At 35.5% G+C, this 23,374-nt stretch overlaps 1 protein-coding gene and 1 pseudogene across 1 annotated transcript; both read right to left on the reverse strand.

Annotated features, from left to right (window-relative positions):
• Window positions 1–562: 562 nt before the first annotated feature.
• Window positions 563–1,514, reverse strand: LOC102816063 (annotated as a pseudogene).
• Window positions 1,515–19,107: 17,593 nt separating this feature from the next.
• On the reverse strand, window positions 19,108–20,040 carry LOC102816443 (olfactory receptor 6C76-like). Its single transcript, XM_006859568.1, has one exon. It carries the CDS (start codon window positions 20,038–20,040, stop codon window positions 19,108–19,110), a length of 933 nt encoding a protein of 310 aa, XP_006859630.1.
• Window positions 20,041–23,374: the final 3,334 nt, after the last annotated feature.

Below are 23,374 nucleotides of genomic sequence, written 5' to 3' on the forward strand. Positions count from 1 at the left end.
GTTTCTAAAGGAGCTCTGGTAGCGTAGTGGTTACGAATCGGGCTGCAAACCTTAAGGTCAGTGGTTCGAAACTACCAGCCTCTCCACAGGAGAAAGATGAGGCATTTCTACTCCCATAAAGATTTACACCCTTGGAAACCCTGTACAGGGTCGTTATGGGTCGGAACCGACTCGACAACACTTAACAACAACAACAACAACAGTGTATCAGAGAATATCATAAATATAGAACAAACTCCTAAATGTTTAAAAAGACAGGAATAAATTGACTACAATGGCTTTTTGTGGGTGTCTCACAGAAAAAGTATGAAAATTAGAGACATATGTTAAAAGGGTAAGAAATACAGTATACAACTATCAATAAGATTTAGTTATTGTAGTCCTGGTATGGCATTGTAGGATAAACACTTGACCATAAGGTCGATTTGAACCACAAATTTGGTGGATCAAACTCACTAGCTGCTTCTCAGAAACCCTATACAGGGTCACTATGAGTCAGAACCAACTTGATCAAAGTTAATAACAACAATTAAAAGCAATTTTTAAAATAAAAAATATTTTTATAGTCAAAGGTATTATTTTGAGGTAGTAAAATTGCCTTTTTTAATTATATCCCTAAAGGCTTGTTTCACTTGTTTATTTCTTAGAGTATATATAAAAGGATTTAAAACAGGTGCAATTGAAGTGGTGAGTACTGCTATCCCCTTATTTAAAGTTACCCTTTCCTCTGCAGAAGGTTTGATATACATAAAAATGCAGCTGCCATAAGAGATAGAGACAACAATCATGTGGGAGGAACAGGTAGAGAAAGCCTTCTTCCTCTGCTGGGCAGAAGGGATCTTCAGAATTGTTCTTAGGATGTATGTGTAAGAGATTACAACCAGTGTCAATGTAATTAGCAGTGTGACAATGGCTAAAATAAAACTTAACAATTCTATGACCCGTGTGTCTGTGCAAGAGAGTTTTAGGAGAGGAGAATAATCACAGACAAAATGATCAATACTATTGGCATCACAGAAATCCAACCCCAGGCCCATGATAAGTCCAGGAGAGATTACTAACAACCCAGTCAACCAAGAAGTTACCACAAGCTGGGTGCAGACACTGCTATTCATGATTGTTGCATAATGCAGGGGTTTGCAGATGGCCACATAGCGATCATAGGACATGACAGCCAACAGGAAAAACTCTGATGCACCCAGGAAGATGGCAAAAAACAATTGTGTCACACAAGCATTATATGAAATTGTTTTATCCATAGTCATAATGCTGAAGAGGTATCGAGGAATGCAGACAGATGTCAGTGAGATTTCTAAGAATGAAAAATTCCTAAGGAAGAAATACATGGGTGTTTTGAGGTGGGAGTCAAGCAAAGTGAGCAAGATAATGGTCAGATTTCCTGTGACACTCAATAAATACGTTAGAAATAGAAAAAGGAAAATTACAATTTGCCACTTTGGGTCATCAGTTAGTCCTAAGAGAATGAATGTTGTCACCGCTGTATGGTTTCTCATGGTTAAATTCCATCTGAATTCCGAAAGACCTGGGAAAAAATAGATAATTAATTCTCAATTTAAAAAGTGGGAAAGCAGTATAGATTTTAAAACAGTGTTATGAAAAATCAGCTCAATTGAAATGCAGATGCTTTCTTGCTTCTATGATTTTAAATATTTCACATAGCAGTCAGAGTTTCTAAATTCTCTTTTCAAATCTCCTTTAATTCTTCAGACAACAGTTCTTTTATTTCCTATTATTGTTGTTAAGTGCCTTTGAGTTGGTTCTGACTCATAGTGACCCTGTATCGGGTTTGCAAGGAGCAGCTGATGAGCTTGAACCGCCAACCTTGCTGTTCAGATGGTTTTGCAGCCTGGCTCATTAACCCACAGTGCCACACCAGGACTCCACTTCATATTATAAGTATTTGTAAATTTCTCTGGTTTGAAGACTTTTTAGGATGTTGAAAGAGAATTCATGCAAGCTTACTGATCACACTGGAAAACATTTTATTTTAGGTTATGTAAGTTTTATTTATTTGAAATATAATTTTCTTTTTAGCCTCTTTTGGTAAGGTTATACTTCTGAATATTTACACATTTTGAACAGTAATCAGGCCTGAATTTTTGTAGTTATTCTTTTTATGGTGTTGCTGCTTCTTGGTTCTGTTTGTCTTTCTCTGTTGAATTCTTGATTTTTGTGTTATTTCTTGTGAGTTTCCTCATAGTTTTAATGTTTTCATATTTTTCTTGGATTCTCATTTTCTTGGTATGTTGTGAAGTGTTAAGTTTCTTTGAGGTTGCCTTATAGTCCATTGACTTTTCTGTACATTTAGTGCAGTCTATTTTATACTGTAAGGAGCTCTGGTAGCGTAGTGGTTACAAATCGGGCTGCAAGCCGCAAGGTCAGCAGTTCGAAACTACCAGCTGTTCTGCAGGAGAAAGATGAGGCTTTCTGCTCCTGTAAAGATTTCCAGCCTCGGAAACCCTGTACACGGTCACTATGAGTCAGAACCGACTCCACGGCACATAACAACAACAACAACATTTTATCCTGTAATCGACCTGACCTCACTGTCTGGATCTCTGTTCCTATGTGTTCACCTTCGTTTGCATTGTACTTGTTTTGGTCATAGACTGACCTCCCAGAGTCTCCGAGTTTGTTCTTATAGTTTTGTTTTGTTAACAATTCTTCTTTCTGTTGACTTAATTCAGAGAGGTGCTGCCACATATGTCAATCTCTGGTTGTTGTCTCTTCTTGTTGGTTCTCAGTCCACAGAACTCCCTTTAGGATGTATTGCAGGGTTGGCTTTGGTAAAGTCCCATAGCTTCTGTTTATCCTGGAATGTTTTGATTACACCATCATATTTGATTGATAGCTTTGCTGGATAAAGGATTCTTGGTTGGCAATTTTTTCTTGCAGGGTTTTATACCTGTCTCCCCATTGCCTTCTAGCTTGCATGATTCCTGCTGAGAGATCTGAGCTTAGTCTGACTTTCTTGCCTTTGTATGTGACCCTTCTGTTTTCTCTTGCTGCTTTCAGAAGCGTCTCTTTCTCTTTTGAGTTTGGAGAGCTTGACTATGATATATCTTGGTGATTTTCTTTTGGGGTCCACTCTTCCTGGACTTCGTTGGGCTTCTTATATATTTATCTTTTTGCTTTTGAGGATGTTAGAGAAATTTTCTTCCAGTAGTTCTTTGACTATTTCCTCTGTGGACTTGTGTGATTCTTCTTGTTCTGTGCTGCCCGGTCAGGGAAGCGCTGGAAGTCTGTAGTTATTCTTTTTAAAATGGTGTATTAATTATATGTTTCAAGTTCATCTTTGGGTTCCTTGGTGCTGATGATCAAAAATTTCAATGGAATAAACTTTTGTTTATTTTTGTTGTTGTTCTTGTATACCGTGGAGTCAGTTCCAACTCATAGCGAACCTGTACAGGGTTTCCGAGGCTGTAAATCTTTACGGGAGCCGAAAGCCTCATCTTTCTCCGGCAGCACAGCTGGTAGTTTTGAACTCATAACCCTGAGGTTAGCAGCCAGATTTGTAACCACTATGCTACTTGTTTATTTTAGTACTATGTAAATCTCAAAATTAATATGCAAATATTAAGTTGATGTTGTATGTGAAATCTGGAATTACTGTACTAAATTTTTGTCATGTTTAACTTTATAAATAGCTTTGTCAATATAAACTTTACTTTAACATAAACTTTACCAATGTAAGAAATACAATTTTACATTTAGTATTATTGCAGTATCTAAGTCTTTATTAAATATAAAAAAAATTGTGCCTGTCAAAGTTATTAAGAAAAATTGAGAATTATTGATCACATTTCTATTCTAATCAACAAATCCATGGACTCTTTCAGAAATATACAGATATGTATATGTATATGAGTTACACAAATATCTTCTTTGTTTCTAATTATGAATTTGATTGAATTAATATTATGGTCATGTTTTCAGAACAGTGTGAATTCTGTGGTAATTACTTTTTACACACAAAGCAACAGAATATTGAAAATACTTACTTTTCATAATTTTTGCATGTCTTATTTGCTGACACATTTTTAATTTTTTGTTGTGTGCATATGTACCATTAATTTAAAGGTAATGAGAATGCTGGCTGCAATAAAATATTTCTTACTTTCTTACTCATATATTTAATTTGCTTCCTCACCATCAAAGGAAAACTTGTTCATGTTAAATTTTTAGGACCATTTAATAACAAGTATAAACATTGGTAGATGTTCTCTTCTCTCTAGAAAATCAGCACAGAGTAAACAGCATTTTTAAACACATTTTTAAAAATTACCTTTTTAATGAAAGTGAATGTCTAGTTCAGGCTAATTGCCTAACTTAAAATATGAAAAAAACTTAGTAATTTATACCAAATAAGGTATATTTTTAAATAAGAAATCTAATCATTCACTGATGTTTGCGATTCTGTCCTGAAGAGAAATGTTTTGTCTCCAGTTCATCATAGATTTACCTTGCTCTTTAATAAAGAAGAGGATATTTACTCAGAATTGGTATAAAGCCCTGGGGATTCTGTAGAGAAAATGCTAATTGGCTAGCATCACCATTAATTAAAAAAAAAAAAAAAAAAAAAGCAAAATGTTAATGAAGAGTAATGAAAAGTCTAGCTATGGCATCAGGTGGAAACATGATTCTGATTTTAAAATAATGTTTGATTATATATTGGAATTTAAAGATATTTAACAACTTGAGGTTTTTAATGTAACCAAATTAAGAGTTCCCCAAAGTGAGAAAAAGCTGGAGCTCTCTCATTCTTGATTTCAACAGTTCAATCAAGATAATAATGTATCACTGTGTCTAATGACAGTGCTATCCATAATCTCCAATTCACTCAATATTCACCAGTGGGATCATACTATGAATCTGAGGTCAAACACACTTATTTCTTAGCCTTCCACCCTACATGCTACTTTGAAATATTTATTATATACTAACATAACAGCAATAAAACAAATTCTTAAATAACTTTTTGGAAAGTAACTGCAAAAGTAGTAGGGAGGCTGTGTCTGACTTCCTCTGTCCTCACAAGGGGAAAGGAAAATCAAATTCAAAATCATTCCAAGCATGATTCCTATAAAGGAGAGGTCAGACCCTACATCCTTCTTTACCCTATTCTGACACTAAGTGTCCCTCCCACAGTGTCCTTATACCACTACTAGATTCAATAATCCATTTCAGTAGTCACACAGAACTTGTAGACAATATTCATGATTATTAAGGAGTTTATTAAGGAAGTGAAGATGGTACAATTCAGGACCACAAATAACTCAGAATGCAGCAGTTCTCCAGTCAGGAATACCTCTTCTCTGCAGCATGACAGGTGTGCCTGAGTCTTTACTTGAGCCTCTCAGTTATGTGGCCCCTCAAGCACTGCCCTGATTGGGCAAGTGTTATAAAGCTCCTTTAGCCTGTCTGTAAATGCCCAAAGGGTGCATTCTGCAGCCTCTTGCTCATAGGCACTCAACTTTACTCAGTCAAAGGGCCAGGAAACTCACAGCTGCTCTGACCCTTCACGCCATTTTGTTTGTGGTTGCCTCTGCTGTGACCACTTTCCAGGTAGAAATATCATGCTCCATTCATGGCTTTTCTTTCTTGATGGAATTAGAATCATCTCTTCTTGCTACTGAGATGGTTTCTTTTACATCTAGTGGAATGGTGAAATTAACTAGTTGAGGCATTAAAGTCTGATACATCCTATTTGAGTGCTCCCACTCAATCATTTGATGGGTGTTACAAAGACCATATTTAGAAGAGACATAGTAAGTCAATTCACTGAACCACTGTAACTATATATAAAATACATTTAAAATCTCTTAAGGTAAGGAAAAATCATCTCTATTTTGTCTGTTGTTGTTAGGTGCCATTGAGTTGGTACCTTGTAGTGACTCTATGCACAACAGAGCAACACACTGCCTGGTCATGGGGCAATTGTTGCCACACTTGAGCCCATTGAGGCTAGTCTATAAAAACGAGTTATTCTTACACTCAGTATAATGCAACAATTAAGAAAAAGAAGAATTTCATACTTATTCTTAGCCAAGATGGCTAAACTTTGCCTCTCATACTTCAGACATATTGTCAGGAGGGAAAAGTCACTGAAGAAGGATATCATGTTTGGTAAGGTGGAGGGTCAAAGAAAAAGAGGAAGACCCCAAAGGAGATGGATAGGCCAAATGGCAGCATCGATGGACTCAAGCATGGCAACAGTAGTGAGGTTGGCCCAGGATCGGACAGTGTTTCATTCTTCTGTGCATAAGGTTGCTACAGGTTGGTACAAACTCGATGGCACCTAAAAACAACAACAAATTCTTTATTAAAAAACTATTGGTGAAATGTGTAAAAGATTAAAAAGTAGCTTGATTTGTAAACAGTAGAATGTTGAGAGTTTTCTACAGAGATGGTTATCAGTAATGGATTTAGATATCTATGTAAGTTAAGAATTTCTTTTTCAAGCAGATTAATTATATTTCCTAAAAATGTATAACGTATAAATAATTCACAGGAAAATGTTTCATTTTTTTATAAAGTTATACATCTTCACATAGTTCTTCAAAAACAGCAGTGAAGACATTCATGTGAAATTGTGATGAAGGAAACAATTACTGTGCAAGACATGGAATAAGGAAATGTTAGCTGAAAATAGATCTATTAAGCCATGTGCAACTGTTAAACAGATGAAAAAATATATCTAAAAATGTTGCCTTTGTTTCAAGTTATTGTTGTTGTTGTTGTTAAGTGCTGTTAAGTTGGTTCTGACTAATAACAACCCTATATAGGGTTTCCAAGGAATGACAGGTGAATTTGAAGTGCTGATCTTGCCATTCAAACCAACATTGCTGTCCAATGCATTATCCTATAACACCATACCAAGACTCCATTATTTCTTGTTGATGTTGTTTTTATGTGCTGTGGAGTCAGTTCTGACTCATAGCAACCCTGTACAGGGTTTCTGAGGCTGTTTACGGGAGCAGAAAGCTGCATCTTTCACCTATGGAACACCTGGTAGTTTCAAACTGCTGACCTTGCGGTTCACAGCCTGATTCATAACCACTACGCTACCAGAGCTCCTTATTTCTAGTAGTGTTCTTAAAATAGCTTTAGGGAGCAGAGCATGCAGTTCAAAAAGAAACTATAAAACAAACCAAGGAAAATCTGTTTTAAAAGATAACGTTACACAAACATCGAGAACTAGAGTGATCAGTGTCCATGATGTGGTTAGTTATAAAAAAGTAAAATAAGATGAGACTTTGGGGACAATTACACCAGTTACCTCTAAAAATTGACTGCCACTGTAAACTATTAGACAAATACAGGGAAAAAAAATAGGTTAAAAAGTTCTTATTTTCAATCACTTTCTAGTATTGCTAAAGTAGCTCTTGTTCTTAGCACCTTTGAGGAAATAAGCTGGCAAACTTGACTGACTCTTGTTTGCATAGTCTGATTCTCAACATTACCCAATTAAAAAGTGAACTTGGAGTTGAAATGTGATTAATAAATAATTAGCATATTCCCTGCTCTAATTTTGGTATGATTTCAGTAGCTTCATCTTGGCTAAAAACACAGAATACCAAAAAGATATTTACCTGTGTTGTATTGACTATACAAAGACATTTGACTGTGTGGATCATGACAAGCTATGGACAGCATTGTGGAGAATGAGTGTTCTGGAATACCTGATTATGCTCATGAGGAACCTGTACATAGGCCAAGAGACAGTTATTTGAACAGAACTAAGTCCTACAACATTCAATAGACTCCTGTGAACTCAGATGGAGACTTGGTTGGCCAGCAATGTGCCAAGTCCAGGGGACTCTTGGACCCAGAGTCAGCGACATGGCCACAGAGGACTAGAGTGAAGAGTGAAGCATCCAGCTGATAAGAAGAGAGGGCACATGCATAAGTACACCCACACTTGCAGATAATACCCATTTGACCTGGCTTTAATGGCTGGATGATCAGAGCTCAAACAGAAGAAGAAAGAAGAGGGAAAAAAATAATAATCTGGCAAAGTTTGATGAACTTGACACACACTTATGGAAGCAATAGCTCAAAAGAGTGAACAAATCTTCATAGCGAGGATCATTCCCACCTCCACCGCACATGGAGAGGACAGGGATGGGCAACTTGGAAATTGGCTATCCAGAATGGGGGGGTGCTACAGAGGCAAGAAGTGACTGGCTTACAACTTTCAAGAGGGAACCTAGATTCAGAGGGAGTGGAGCAAGGTGGAATCTCCACTGAGTGGTATCCATTCTGCCTAGTCAGGTCTGATAAAAGGAGATGCAGATAGGTTCCTTGCGATACAACAGCAAATAATTGTTATCAGGACTGATAGTAAGGTCTGGAAATGTAAAGGTGGACATTTGGGGGCAAAGAGAGGGGAGTGATTAACTTTACAGTCTAGGAACGGAGGTCCCTGGGACAATCGAAGGAGAAGAGCAGAGAACGGAACCCAACCCAGAGAAGCGGTGATGCCAGGGATGGAGGCAGAGACAATGACATGAGGAAATGAAGTGGCTGGAGACTTTGGACCTAGAGCTAGAGAGGGGTGGCGTGCAGATGATAAAAGGCAGGCTTGCGGGGTATACCCTTTGGTTGATCAATGAAGCATGGAAGAGATTGTAACAATGGCAAGGAAATGATATACAATGGGATCAGTATGAAGCTGATGTACTCCCATGTAAACTATCATATAATTCACAATAAATAAAAAATAATTTAAAATCAGGAATGATATGTGCCAGAGTTATATTCTTTCACCATCTTATTCAATCTGTATGTTGAATAAATAATCCAAGAAGCTGGATTATATGAAGAACATGGCATCAGGATTGGAGGAAGGCTCATTAGCATCCTGCAATATGCGGATGATACAATCCTGCCTGCTGAAAGAAAAGAGGACTTAAAATACTTTGCTTATGAAGATCACCTCAATGTAAAGAGAAAAAAAAAAAAAAATGCTTACAACTGGACCAGTAAACAACATCAGAGTAAATGGAGAAATTATTGGAGTTTTCAAAGTCTTCACTTAGCTCAGCTCTACCATCAACACTCATGGAAGCAGCAGTCAGGAAATCAAATGATGTATCACATTAAGCAAATTTGCTGCATATGAGCTCTTTAGAGTGTTCAAGAGCAAAGATACCAGTTTGAGTACTAAAGGGCATCCGACCCAAGCCATATTATTTTCAACAGCCTCATGTGTATGTGAAAGTTGGAACAGTGAATAAGAAGACTGTAGAAGAATTGATGAATTTGAGTTATGGTGTTGAAGAAAAATATTAAAGGTACCATGAACTACTAGAAGAATAAACAAATCTGTGTTGGAAGAAGTTCACCAAGAATGCTCCTTAGACACCAAGATAGCCAGACTTCATCTCTCATACTTCTGACATATCAGGATGGACCAATCCTAGAGAAGGACATGATGCTTGGTAAAGAGAAAGAGAGACTCCCAATGAGATCGATTGACACAGTGGCAGCAACAATGGGCTCAAGTGTAGCAGGAATTGTGAGGATGGCACATGACCAGGCAGTGTTTCTGTTGTACATAAGGTTTCTAAAAGTCAGAACCTACTTGATGGCACTTAACAACAATAAAAATGATTATCAATATGTCTACTTGACTACATTGAGCCAAGAAATATTATCAAACTTGTATAAATTATAAATTAAAGCATACTATTGTTTCTACTGTATTCGTCACCTGGCCTTTCTCCTGCCAACTACTGAAGATATTTTAAGTGACATTGACTTGAGTCATAGAAGAAGCAAAATGGTGGACAGGTTCTTCAGTCAACCTGAATTTCATGGATATTGAAATTGAAAAACTTATTTTGTTTTAAACCATTGAAATTTTGATGCTGTTTGCTAATGAAGCATGTCATAGCCCATGTTGTAGTTATTTGACGTCTTCAAGTTGTTTCCAACTCATAGCAACCTTATAGAAAATAGAATTAAATACTGCCCATTCCTGCATCATCCTTACAACTGTTGTAACATGTAAGCCATTGGTGCTACTACTGTATCAATAAATATCCTCAGGGGTCTTCCTCATTTTTGCTGATGTTCTTTACCAAGCATGATATTCTTCTCTAAGGATTGGTCCATTCTGATAACATGTTCAAAGGATGAAAATTTCGCCATCTTAGCTTCTATGGAGCATTCTGGCTATCTGTCTTCCAGCACAGATTTATTTGTTCTTTTATTTAGTAGTCTTCTCCAGTATAAAACTTCAAATCCATCGATTTTTCTACTGTCTTATTCATTGCCAAACTTTCACATGCATATGAGGAGATTTAAAATAGTCCTCAAACTAAAATCTTTGCTTTTTAGCACTTTAAAAAGGTCTTATGAGGCAGATTTGACTAACGTGATACTCATTTGATTTCTTGATTTGTTTCCATGAATGTTGATAATGGTTTTAAGAAAAATGAAGTCTTTGACAACTTCAATATTTTCTTCCCCTTTCATTATCTAACCCAGTCTTTTTTATAGTTCATTGCAAATCTTAACTTAATCTTCTCAAGCTGACCTTTGAAATTTTCTGTTCAGCTCTTTTACTTCCTGATTTCTTCTATTCCCTTTAGAATCTCTATGATGACAAGCAAATTTCAGAGTCTCCTTTGAAATCCATTTGGATTTTTTCTTTCTTTCCTGTTTTTTTCCTAAATTTTTTTGTAATATTTTACATCTGCAAGGTTTCCGTATATACATGCCCAGAATTGTTTAATGTGATCTTTTTCATTATGTCTGTTTTCTTTTCTTTTTTTTTTTTCAGTTTTATTGTGAATGGAGTGAGCATTTATAAAGCAGATCATCAGTTTTACACTCAACAAATAATACAGTTTGCTTCATTACAATGGTTGCAATCCTCTTTATATATCAACAGTTAACAGTATTTACCTCTAAACCCTTTCAATATTGTATTTCTCACTGTGTCTCCCTCTACTTTTATCTTTCCTCTGCTAACACCCCTCTTGTTGTATATTACTTGCCCTGTCACTCATGTTAACATGTGTCTATCTTATAGCCCATGAATAATTTTTGCTTCCCCTCTCCCTGTTACCATGATAGATGGTTTATTTTATCAAGAAAATACTTTTTTTTTTTTTTTTTTTTACTTTTTACAGCATTGGTCTCATGCAATATTTGCCCTTTTGTGATTAGCTAATTTCACTCAGCATAATGTCCTCCAGGTTCAACCATGTTGTGAGGTGTTTCACAAATTCATCATTATTCTTCAGCATTCTGTGGTTTTTCATTGTGTGTATATACCAAAGTCTGGATTAACCATTCTTCTGATGATGGCCATTTAGGCTGCCTCTGGCTTTTTGATATGTCTCTTGAAGAGAGCATATTAAAAGATTCTGTTTTCTTATTCATTTAGCTCTCTATGATCTCTTGAGTGGTACATTTAATACATTTACATTCAGTGTAATTATCAATAGGTGTGAGTTGATTGTTATCATTTTTTCTGTGTGTTTTTCTTTTTTTGGGGTGGGGTGGGGTTGGGTTGCTGCTGGTTTCTTTGTTTCAAATAAATTTTTATGTACTTTCTTGTCTTTATAATGACCTTTTGATTTCTTCCTGTATAATATTCTTGATGTCATCCCACAGCTCTTCTTGTCTTCAATTATTAGTACCTTATGCATCAATTTAGATTGTCTGTAAATTCAAGGTCATATTTTGACTCTCATAGATTTATTTTAATTTTCTTCAGCTTCAGCCTGAACTTTTTATGAGTAATTCATGTTTACCCACCGAAAACCTTATGAGTAGCAGTGGAACATTGTCATATACAGTGCTGGAAAATGAAAACATTAGAATAGCACCAGAATATTGCCAGATATAATGCTGGAAAATGAGCCCCTCAGGTTGGAAGGCACTCAAAATATGAGTGAAGAAGAGCTATCTCTTTTGACGTAGAGTTGACTGAGATGGCACAAATGGAGTAAAATTTTCAGGACCTTCATTTACTGATGGGGCACAACTCAAAATGCATAGAAACAGCTGCAAGCATCCACTAATAATAAGAACATGGAATGTATGAAATGTGAATCTAAGAAAATTGGAAATTGTCAAAAATGAAATGGAACACATAAACATTGTTATCCTAGGCATGAATTAATGAGCTGAAGTGGACTACACTTGGCCATTTTGAATCAGACATTCATATGACTTTCAGTACTGGGAACAACACATTGCAAGAGGAATGGTGCCACATTCATTGTCAAAAAGAACACTTCAACATCTATCTTGAAGTACAATGCTGTCTGAAATTAGAAAGTGAAAAGGCAAAAATATACTTAGCATTTCTCAAGTTGAAAGAAATGAAAAAAATTTTTTTCAAGCCTCAATCTGCAATATTAAGTAATTTTATGGACAAATAACGAGTGATGCAGAAAGTATCAACAGAAGATGGAAGTCTACACAGAGTCACTGTACTAAAAAGCACAAGTAAACATCTTTTTGGTATGCTATGCTTTCATCCAAGATCCATCTGATATCAGCAATGATATCCATTGTTCCACATCCTCGTCTGAATCCGGCTTGACATCCGGCAGTTCTCTGTGGATGTAATGTTGCAGCTGCTTTTGAATTATCTTTAGCAACATTTTACTTGCATATAATATGAATGTCTCTTTGGAATGTAAACAAATATGGATGTATTCCAATCAGCTGGCCAGGCAACTGTCTTTCAAATGTTTTGGCATAGCTGAGTGACTGGCTCCAGTGGTTCATTAGTTTGTTGAAATATTTCAATTTGTAGTCCATTAGTTCCTGGAGCCTTGTTCTTTGCTAATGCCTTCAGTGCATGTGGGGCTGCTTCCTTCAGTATCATTGCCAACTGAATATATGCTACCTCTTAAAAAGGTTAAATATCAACCATTTCTTTTTGATACAGTGACTCTGTGTATTCCTTCTGCATCATTCAACATTTTGCCCACAGAATCCTTCAAGACTGGAAGTCAAGGCTGGATTTTCATCAGTTCCTTCAGCTTGAGAAAAGATGAGCATGTTCTTCTGTTTTGGTTTTCAAACTCCAGGTGTTTGCACATTTCATTATAATATTTGACTGTCTTCTCAAGTTACCCTTTGAAATTTTCTACTCAGGTCTTCTACCTCCCCATTTCTTCCACCTGCTTTAACATCTCTATGCTGGAGAGGAAGTTTCAGAGTTTCTTATGACATCCAAATTGGTCATTTCTTTCTTTTTTGTCTTCTTAATGACCTTTTGGAGTCCTTGTGTGGCCCCATGGGTTAATGTGCCATACTGCAAAGCCATTTGAACTGCAAGGTCGGTGGTTCAAGCTCACCAGCTACTCCTCGGAAATCCTATACAGAGTCACTATGGGTTGGAATCAACTCGACAGCACTTAACAACAACAATGACCTTTTGCTTTCTTCCTGTATGGTGTTCTTGATGTTATTCAACAAATCTTCTGGTCTTTTGTCCTTAGTGTCTAATGCATCATAACTATTCTTCAGATGATGGGATATGTTAAAGGTCATAGTCTGGCTCTTGTGGACTTGTTTTAATTTTGAGTTTTTCCACCATCTCTTTTTATAGATACACTTCTGTGTATTCCATTTGGTGATCTCCATGTGTATTGTTGTTAAGTGCTGTCGAGTCGGTTCTAATGCATAATGACCCTGTACAGGGTTTCTGAGGCTGTAAATCTTTACGGGAGCAGAAAGCCTCATCTTTCTCCCGTGGAGCAGCTGGTAATTTCAAACTGCTGACCTTAAGGTTCGCAGCCCGATTCGTAACCACTACGCTACCAGAGATCTAGTCATCTTTTATGTTGCTTAAAAAAGGTATTTTAAAGGAACATGTCATTGGTCTTACAAAATGTATCATGATCTCCAGTATCATTTCCATCTTCAAGGTCAAATTTTCCAAATACTAATCCTTTCTCTCTGTTTCCAACCTTTGCATTCCAATCACCAGTAATGATTAAAACATCTCTCTCTCTCTCTTTTTTTTTTTTTTCTTAGTTACCCACTTTTTATTTCCAGAGAGGCTTTTGTCTCAACCAGCTAGCCCATTGACAACCCTTCAGGTATGAAAAGAATTCAACCTCTTGGTCCAATTTTCAGCCAAGTGGTAGACACATTTGTGTTGGGAACAACAACACTAGTAATGTATGCTCACCATGGAATGGTCAGCTATCCAAGAACAAAAAGGCTGCATTTTCCTAAGGTCAAAGTTGTGAAAGGATAGGAAGGAGGGTGGAAAGGAAAGAAGAATCATAGGGAGAAAGAGGGATAACTGTTCTTACATGGAGGGGATTGCATTATCACTACATCTTGGTTGCATGTTTGATCAATTTCAAACTGAAAAAGGTGATTGAATTCATCGATTTCATCATCACTGGCTTTAGTGGTTGATGTGTAAATTTGAATAATAATGGTATTAGCTGGTCTGTCTTGTAGGTGTATGGATATTATCCTATCATAGATAGCATTGTACTTTATGACAGATGTTATTGTTATTATTAATTATTGTTATTATTATTTTGATGATGAATGTGAGTCCTCTCCTCTTCAATTTATCATTCACTGCATAATAAACAACATGATTTTCAGGTTCAAAATGACCAATATCTGTCCATTTCAGCTCATTAATTCCTAGGATATAAATGTTAATGCATTCCATTTCATTTTTGACACTTCCCAATTTTCCTAGATTCATACTTTTCACATTCTGTGTTCCAATGAATAATAAATATTACAGCTCTTTCTTTTCATGAAGGTCCCAACGGCTTTACTCCATTTGTGTCTTCATGGTCAACTCTACTTTGAAGAGGCAGTTTTTCCCCAGTTATAGTTTGAGGACCTTCCAACCTGAGGGGCTCATCATCTGACACTCCATCTCACATTATTCTAGTGCTTTTTATCATATGTCAATATTCAATATTCTGATGTTATCTGAAAGTGTTCCACTGCTATTCCTCAGCTTGCCAGGAATGAAATATTCGGAAGTAGTTGGTTTCTCCTTATATCTAGTGTTTCTTAATCTGGAAGCTAAGCTGAAACCTGTCCACCATGGGTGACCCACCCAACTGGTATTTAAAATATCAGTGTCATAGCTTCCAGAATCCTGGCAGGATAAACTGACAGACAAGTGGTGAGCTGAGACCTTAGGGTCTGAGATATTTGCATCAGTGACTAATTTGGACAAATTGTCTGTTTAAAGAATTATCCTACCCATTGTCTCTTTCTTCTCTTTGTAGAATTTAAGTTACACATATATTCAACTGATTAATATAATTCCACAGCTGTTAGATTTTCTTCACTCTTTCTTTTATTTCTATTTGTGTTTATGATTACTATTAAACAGTTTCAAGGTCACTGGTTCTTCCTTGGGTGTAGTGAGCCTGTGGATTCTCTGAAAAGCATTCTTGATCACCTTAATTGTTATTTTATTTCTGTAATTTCTATGTTTTATATTAGTCCATCTCTATTTTGATATTGACTATGTAATTGTACATATGTCTAAATTATCCATCAGAGTCTATTCTTATAGCATATAGTTATTTTGACTAATATATTGGTTATAGCCTTGGAAATCTGTTTTAGAAAAAAATACCGACAGAAAGCTCCTTAGATGTAGACACTTCATATCTCATACTTTGGACATGTTATCAGGAGGGACCAGTCCCTGGAGAAGGACATCATGTTTGGTACAATGGGGAGTCTCAAAAAAAAAAAAAAAAAAAGGAAGATCTCTAATAAGATGTAACAACACAGTTATAGCAACAAAGGTTTCAACAATTTTGAGGATGATGTAGGACTGACTGTGCAGTGTCATTCTGTTGTACTTAGGGTCACTATGAGCAGTAACTAACTAGAAAGCACCTAATGACAACAAATTATTCCTACCTATAAAGGGCAAACAAAAAATTATTGTTTCTGGAGTCCTGGTGTGACACTGTAGGATAAACACTGGACCACTAACTGCAAGGTCAGTGGTTCAAACACTCCAGCCACTCCTTGGAATCCCTGTACAGGGTCACTTTAAGTCACAGTTGATTCAATGGTACTTAACAACAAAAACAATAAATCTTGTTAGGGTGCCTTTGAAAAATGTGTCCAATTGAAATAGTGCCTTCAGAGGGGAATTGCTGGACTGATTCTGTTCATGATAGAGAGGTTAGCTCAGATAATAGTGACTAGGAGGATTAAAAGGGGTAATCCTGAGAGATTTTCTCAAAAGACACCAGGTAGTCCTAGGTGCTTGTTATGAAGATGCTTTAAGAAAATTGAAAACTTCATTTGTGAGAAAAAGATCAGGAATGTTGCACTGAGGATTTTTTTTTTTTCTTCCAATCATGAAAATGTACCTGTCCATTCTTAGAGTTCAGCAAGGGTTGTCTTATGAGAACTTTGCTGGAAGATCTTACCGCATTTAACCTATAGTCCTGATTTTGCCTCTTTATAATTCCTTTTGTTCCATAACTCCAAGAACAATGAAAAGGAACAAATTTGAGCTCAAAGAATGCAGAATTCTTCCAGGAAGAAGATGGATGAGAATTAATTTATGTAACTATGTTGAGGAAAGGAGTCCTATTGTGGTGCTGTGGTATAAACACTCGACCATGAGGTCTGTTTGAACCGCAAGGTTGGTGGTTCAAACTCACTAGCTGCTCCTTGGAAACATACAAGATCCCTATGAGTTGGAATTGACTCAATGGCACTTAATAATGACAATAACATGTATAAGAAAGAGTCCTAGTATAGCACTATAGGAAAAGCACTGAACTGCTAACAATAGGACATTGGTTCAAACCTACCAACCACTCCTTAGAAACCCTATATAGTTGGAGCTGGTGTCATTTAGCAAAACCAACAACAATTTAGAAAAAGCTTTTTAGATTTAAAAGAAACCTGACTAAAATTCTCTTCTGAAACACCTGTCTCCATAGTTATATAATATTCACAAATACACAGCTGATGATGAAAATACTCACACTCATGAACAAAGTAAAACCACAGAAAGTGTAGATAATCTAATGCAATAATTTGAAACAATCCCACAAAAAGTAGTGTACTTGTAATGAGAATATAATCAAATCTAAAAAAGGAAAAAAAGACAATGTTAGCCCTATAGCATATTGATAACTATAATTTTTCACTTATTCCTTCATTCAGAGTGAATTGTGTTGCAAAAATTATTAATGCTAGTTGTACTACATTCTGCCTTCTTGTTGTTGCTAAGTGCTGTTGAGTCAATTCCGTCTCATAGAAACCTTGTATAGGGTTTCCAAGAAGAAGTCTAGTGAACTTGAACTGCTGAACTTGTGGTTCAAAGTGACTTTGAAGTCCAGTGCATTAACCCACAGTGCCACACCAGGACAAATAAATAAATTTAAAGATTTGGCTCTTACATGAAAAAAAAAAAAGAAGAAGAAAGAGAAAACTAATAAAAATCTATGTAAAATGAACAGAAAGAAAAATGATGTTTATGAAAAAATAATAACCATCCAACACACTGAAATATAGGCATGAAGATTTTTAAAAAAGGGAACGCATATAGTAGAAATACAAAAGAAAAAGAAAAAAAAAAACCTGAAAAATAAAATGCTGTTTCAGAAAACTCCCAGATTCCAAAGAAAGTTTGAAAGATCTCTTGGCAAGTTCAATACTGCTTAAAACATGGTTTTATTAAAAGAGGAATGTAAAGACAAAAAAAATCACAGTTTACTTAATGGCAAAAAGAAATAAATGACATAACAAGAAAAGGTTGAAAAGAAAGATTGTTATACTAGGAGTTCTGCAAAGAGATAAACTAAAATAGAACTGTTAGTTAAATCCATATTAAGCATAAATCTGAGCTGGGACAAGGCAAAGGTATAATTAGTAGGACAAACACTTGTATCTCAAAAAAATTTGCAGCTTATAAGTATAAAAAGTCAATCATGTCTGGATGATTTTTTAACAATTTAAAATATTTATCTAGCTACAATTTTTTTAGATTAATTGGTGCATGTACATTCAAATAAATAAACAATATTTCTCAGTAGTTAATTGAAAATTATTTACCTTTTAAACCTAGGTGAAAATTTGAGTTCTAAAAGTTACTTGCTCTATAACATTGGCATATAGACAGAGTTGTTGTTAGGTGTCATTGAGTCGGTTCTGACTCATAGCTACCCTGTACAGGGTTTCCGAGGCTGTAAATCTTTATAGGAACAGAACGCCTCGGAACGGCTGGTAGTTTCGAACTGCTGACCGTGAGATTGGCAGCCCGATTCGTAACCACTACGCTACCAGTGCCATGCTCGAACTCCAATAATCTACATGTTGTTGTTTTTGTTGTTACGTGCCCGTGGAGTCAGTTCTGACTCATAGCAACCTTATACAGGGTTTCTGAGGCTGTAAATCTTTACGGGACAGAAAGCCTCAACTTTCTCCTGCGGAACAGCTGGTAGTTTCCAACGCTACCAGAGTTCCTTAACAATCTACATAGGTTTTTTAAATTAGCTTCTGATATAAAGTACTCTTTTCTAAACAAAACAAACAAACAAACAAAAAACTTCTTCTGATATACAGTTATCAAGAGATAAGAGATTTTTAAAGCATCTTCATTAATCCTGAACATTAATTCTTCTATTTAGATTCATTATTGTATTTCCCAAAACACATATTGTCTTGGGATGTTAATATTGCATGGTATAAGAAAGAAATATTTCCTAGAGATTTATAAACTCAAATAAATTTTATACTGAGAGGTCACAAAATGTCTATATCTCAACATGTCTATACCAGAAAAGTATAAAAGTATTGGATTTCCAAAGTAATTTCATAATTAAATATTTTTAAGATGAACAAAAGACTGAAATTTAAAGAATGGCATGATTCCAGCAATGCATACCAAATATGTCTTCAAAATCAAATATACCTCAAAGAGAGTAAGACACAAGAGTGGGTTGGATATACAAAGAATGCTTGAGAGTGATTTCAGTCACAATCATAATGTAAAGATACATTGATGCATTAAAAGAGAGTAGTTGATATAGGCTGCAGTATTCAATAAGCTTTAGTGATATCTCTTAATAAAAAACAAAGCTATTATTTGAAGGCAGTATATTTTTTAAATATATCTTTCAAGGCTTGTTTCACCTGCTCATTTCTTAAGGTGTATATAAAAGGATTTAAAGCAGGTGCAATTGAAGTGTTGAGTACAGCGATCCCTTTATTTAAAGCTACCCTTTCTTCTGCAGAAGGTTTAATATACATAAAAATACAGCTTCCATAAGTGATGGAGACAACAATCATGTGGGAGGAACAAGTTGAAAAAGCCTTCTTCCTCTGCTGGGCAGAAGGGATCTTCAGAATTGTTCTTATAATGTTTCCATAGGAGAGTATGACCATAGTCAATGTAATCAACAGTATGAAAATGGCTAAGATGAAACCTAACAATTCTAGCACCTGAGTGTTTGAACAGGAGATTTTTAGGATAGGAGAATAGTCACACAAAAAGTGGTCAATAATATTGACATCACAAAATTCTAACCCCAGGCCCATAATGAGTGCAGGAGAGATTGTTAACAATCCAGCTACCCAGGAGGTAACAACCATTTGGGAGCAGACTCTGCTGTTCATAATGTTTGTATAATGCAAGGGTTTGCAGATGGCCACATAGCGATCATAGGACATGGCAGCCAACAGGAAAAATTCTGATGCACCCAAGAAGATGACAAAAAATAATTGTGCTGCACAAGCATCATAGGATATCATTTTATCGATGGTCACTATGCTGACAAGATAGCGAGGGATGCAAACAGATGTAAAGATTATTTCTAAAAATGAAAAATTCCGGAGGAAGAAATACATGGGTGTTTTGAGGTGAGAATCTAGTAGAGTGAGCAAGATAATGGTCAGGTTTCCAGTGACACTCAATAAATATGTTAGAAATAGAAAAAGAAAAGTCACCATTTGCAAATCAGCATCATCAGTTAGTCCAGTAAGAAAGAATGTAGTCAACAGTGAGTGGTTTCTCATGATGAAATTTCTTTGGAATTCCATCATCTGGATAAAAGAAAGATAGCTCTAAGTTCACATTTGTGTCACTGAGTATAATTTAAAATAGGAAGAATCAAGTAATTCAATTGAAATGCATATGCTATTTTACTCCTGTGATTGTAACTGCTTTGCTCCTATGATTTTAAGCATTTTAACAATTTAAACAATCAGAACTCAGGTTTGATCTGGCTTATTATGTTTCTTTCTTTGTATAAAAATTTATGAACTCGTTTTTCAGATGTTTTAAAATCTCCTTTGTAAGTACCTACAGATTTATCTGGTTAAAGTTTTGTCCAAGAAGGTGAGAAGTAACTCCTGTAACATTGCTGAATTTATAAGAAAGCATTTCATTATCTCAATTATATCTATTGTTCAGGTAATCGTGTACTCAATTTTATCCAGCTTAATAAAACTTCTCTTTTACATTTGAAATAGCTAATATTTGCAGTTAATTAAAATGCATAATCTTCTGATGTTATCTTTTAGTTCTCTGGCGGTTATGTGCTGTGGAGTCAGTTCCAATCACAGAGACCCTGTATAGTGTTTCCAAGGCTATAAATATTTATGGACGCAGAAAGCCTCATCTTTCTCCCCTGGAACCCCTGGTAGCTTCAAACTGCTGACTTTGAGGTTGCCAGCTCTATTTGTAACCACTATGCTACCAGAGCTCCTCAGGGTTCTGTGGTACTATTCATTATAATTTCTTTCAGTAAGAAGAACATTCATGAATTTGAGTACAACATGAACCTCAGAATTGATATATATAACTATCAAGTTGAAATTATACTTGAAATTTACATTGGTTTTACGCAGGTATTCAGTCAGTTTCAGCTTCAAAAATAGGTTGATCAATGTGAGAAATAACTAATTTACTTTCAAAATATTAAAGTACATCCACCTTTATTAAGCACAAAGAAATATATATAACTCAAAATGTTTATAATCAATTTGAGAATTCTTGTTAATATTGATATTCTAATAGACAAATGTAGACACTAATGCATACAAGAATATTGAAACTTTTTAGTGAATTATGAAATATTTTCTTTGTTTCTTTTATGAATTTAATTACTTTGATATTATGGTCACATACTCACACATTGGTACTTATTTTACACAAAACAAAACATACTGCAAATACTTACTTTCCAAGAAATCTGCAAGATTTTTCTTGGCTGACACATTGTGAAATTTTTCTTATATATCATCAAGATAAAATGTGACAAGAATGATAACAACAACAAAATCTCTCTCTTTCTAAGCCATATATTTTCATTGCCTCCTCACACCCACTGGAGAACCTGTTCTAGGAACATTCAATAACAAATGTATACATTGTAGATTGCTCTTTCTCTCTTACCAATCAACATACAGTTGGTATCATTTTCAAACACATTTTTCTACATTTTCTATAAAGAAAAATCAATAATGTCTGGATTGAGTCTAACTGCCTAGCATAAAACCTAGAAATATGATATTTACCTATAATTAAAATAATCAATTTCCTAACAAAAATTCTGGTCATTTGCTATAGTTTCTGGTTTTCTTTTGAAAAACAAGAATTTTTTTCTCCATCTCTCCAAAGATTTTATCTTTGCTCTTTAATAACAGAGAACATTTATTCAGAGGTGATATAGAGCCCTCGGGACTCTGGAGAAAATGATAATTGGCTATTATCATCATTAATTCTAAAAGCAAAAACAAAATGAAAATGTTAATTAAGAGTCCAATCATGACATCTACTGGTACTCAGATTTGATGGCACTTAACAACAACAACTGGTATATCTGAACTGCTGATGTTAAAATGGAGAATAATTCCTATGTTGTTGTTGTTGTGAAGTGCCGTTTAGTCGGTTCTGACCCATAGCGGCCCTGTATAGGGTTTCCATGGAGCAGCTGGTGAGCTTGAACCGCCAACCTTTCCGTTAAAACGGCTTTGCAGTTTGGTGCATTAACCCACAGCGCCACACCAAGCCTCCTATGTTGTTGTTGTTGTTGTTGTTGTTAAGTACCATGGAGTCGGTTCAAACTCATAGTGACTCTGCACAGGGTTTCCAAGGCTGCAAATCTTAACAGGAGCCAAGCGCCTCATCTTTTTCCCGCGAAACAGGTGGTAGTTTTAGACTGCTGACCTTGCAGTTCACAGCCCGATTCGTAACCACTACACTACCAGCCTCTTATAGTGGGGATCAAAAGTCTATATAAATAACTCCAGGTTTTTCAAAGTATCTGAGCTGATAATTCTCTGAACAGAATATTGGAGCTCTCCCATTCTCCTGTCCAAAAGGAGATCCAAGAAAGTAATATTGGTCTCTGTCTAATGACAACATTGATTATAGCCACATACTCAATATTTACCAGTTGGCTCTTAGTAAAAATTTGATATCAAACTCACTTATTCTTTGTCCTTATCAAACCATCTGTTATTTTGACATGTTTATTTTATGAGTATCTTAATATGTTAGGAGGAATACAATAGCATAACTGATCCTATGAATTAGAAACTACTTGAAGACACCTATGAATAACAACAATATTTATAGAAATATATCAAACATAGGCTTCTTTCTACATGTGGTCTGTATCATGGAAAGAGATATTCTTGTATTTGATATAATGTAAAAATACAGAAATTTAAGATATGTCTTTCATATATCTCTTTATTATCAAGAAAGTCACAACTGATATGAGTAATAGATATGTATAGAAAAACAGTTGATATGTGTAAGAAAACAACTTGATTTGGACATGGAAGTGTAGAGAGATTTCCTACAGAGAAGGATATGAGTCATTAATTAAGACATATAGGAAGAGTTTCTTTTGAGGGACCATTAGTTACATTTTAGGAAATGTTTTAAGTAACAATTATCTAACAAGAAACATGTTTCAATTTTTTTTAGTAACATAACATCTGCACAGGGATCTTTGAAACAGTGGAGGAGACATGTTTTCTAGAGTCTGACAAGGAAACAAAATATACAATAAGGGAATCTGGATGAAAATATAATTATTAGGTCATGAACAAAAATACAACTGATGAAGAAATATATCAAAGAATGCTGTCTGTGTCTACTGGTGTTCCAGAAATGACTGTAGGAAGCAGAACAGGCAGTTCAGAAGAAAGCCAGATAAAGAGCAAAGGAAAATCTTTTTTAAAGGTACTGCGCAAGAAACGAGGGAGTCCTGGTGCTGCACTGTAGGATAAGAGTTCGACCACAAAGTCAGTTTGAATCGCAAGGTTAGCAGTTCAAATTCACCAGTCACTCCTTGGAAATCCTATACCGGGTCACTATGGGTCAGAACTGCACTTA

Source organism: Chrysochloris asiatica, unplaced genomic scaffold (assembly GCF_000296735.1).
Source record: "Chrysochloris asiatica unplaced genomic scaffold, ChrAsi1.0 scaffold00033, whole genome shotgun sequence".
Taxonomy (NCBI): Eukaryota; Metazoa; Chordata; class Mammalia; order Afrosoricida; family Chrysochloridae; genus Chrysochloris; species Chrysochloris asiatica.

Bases quoted from the DNA above. Each gene is read 5' to 3' on its own strand.
- LOC102816443 (XM_006859568.1), bottom strand. From the start codon at position 20,040: ATGAGAAACCACTCACTGTTGACTACATTCTTTCTTACTGGACTAACT.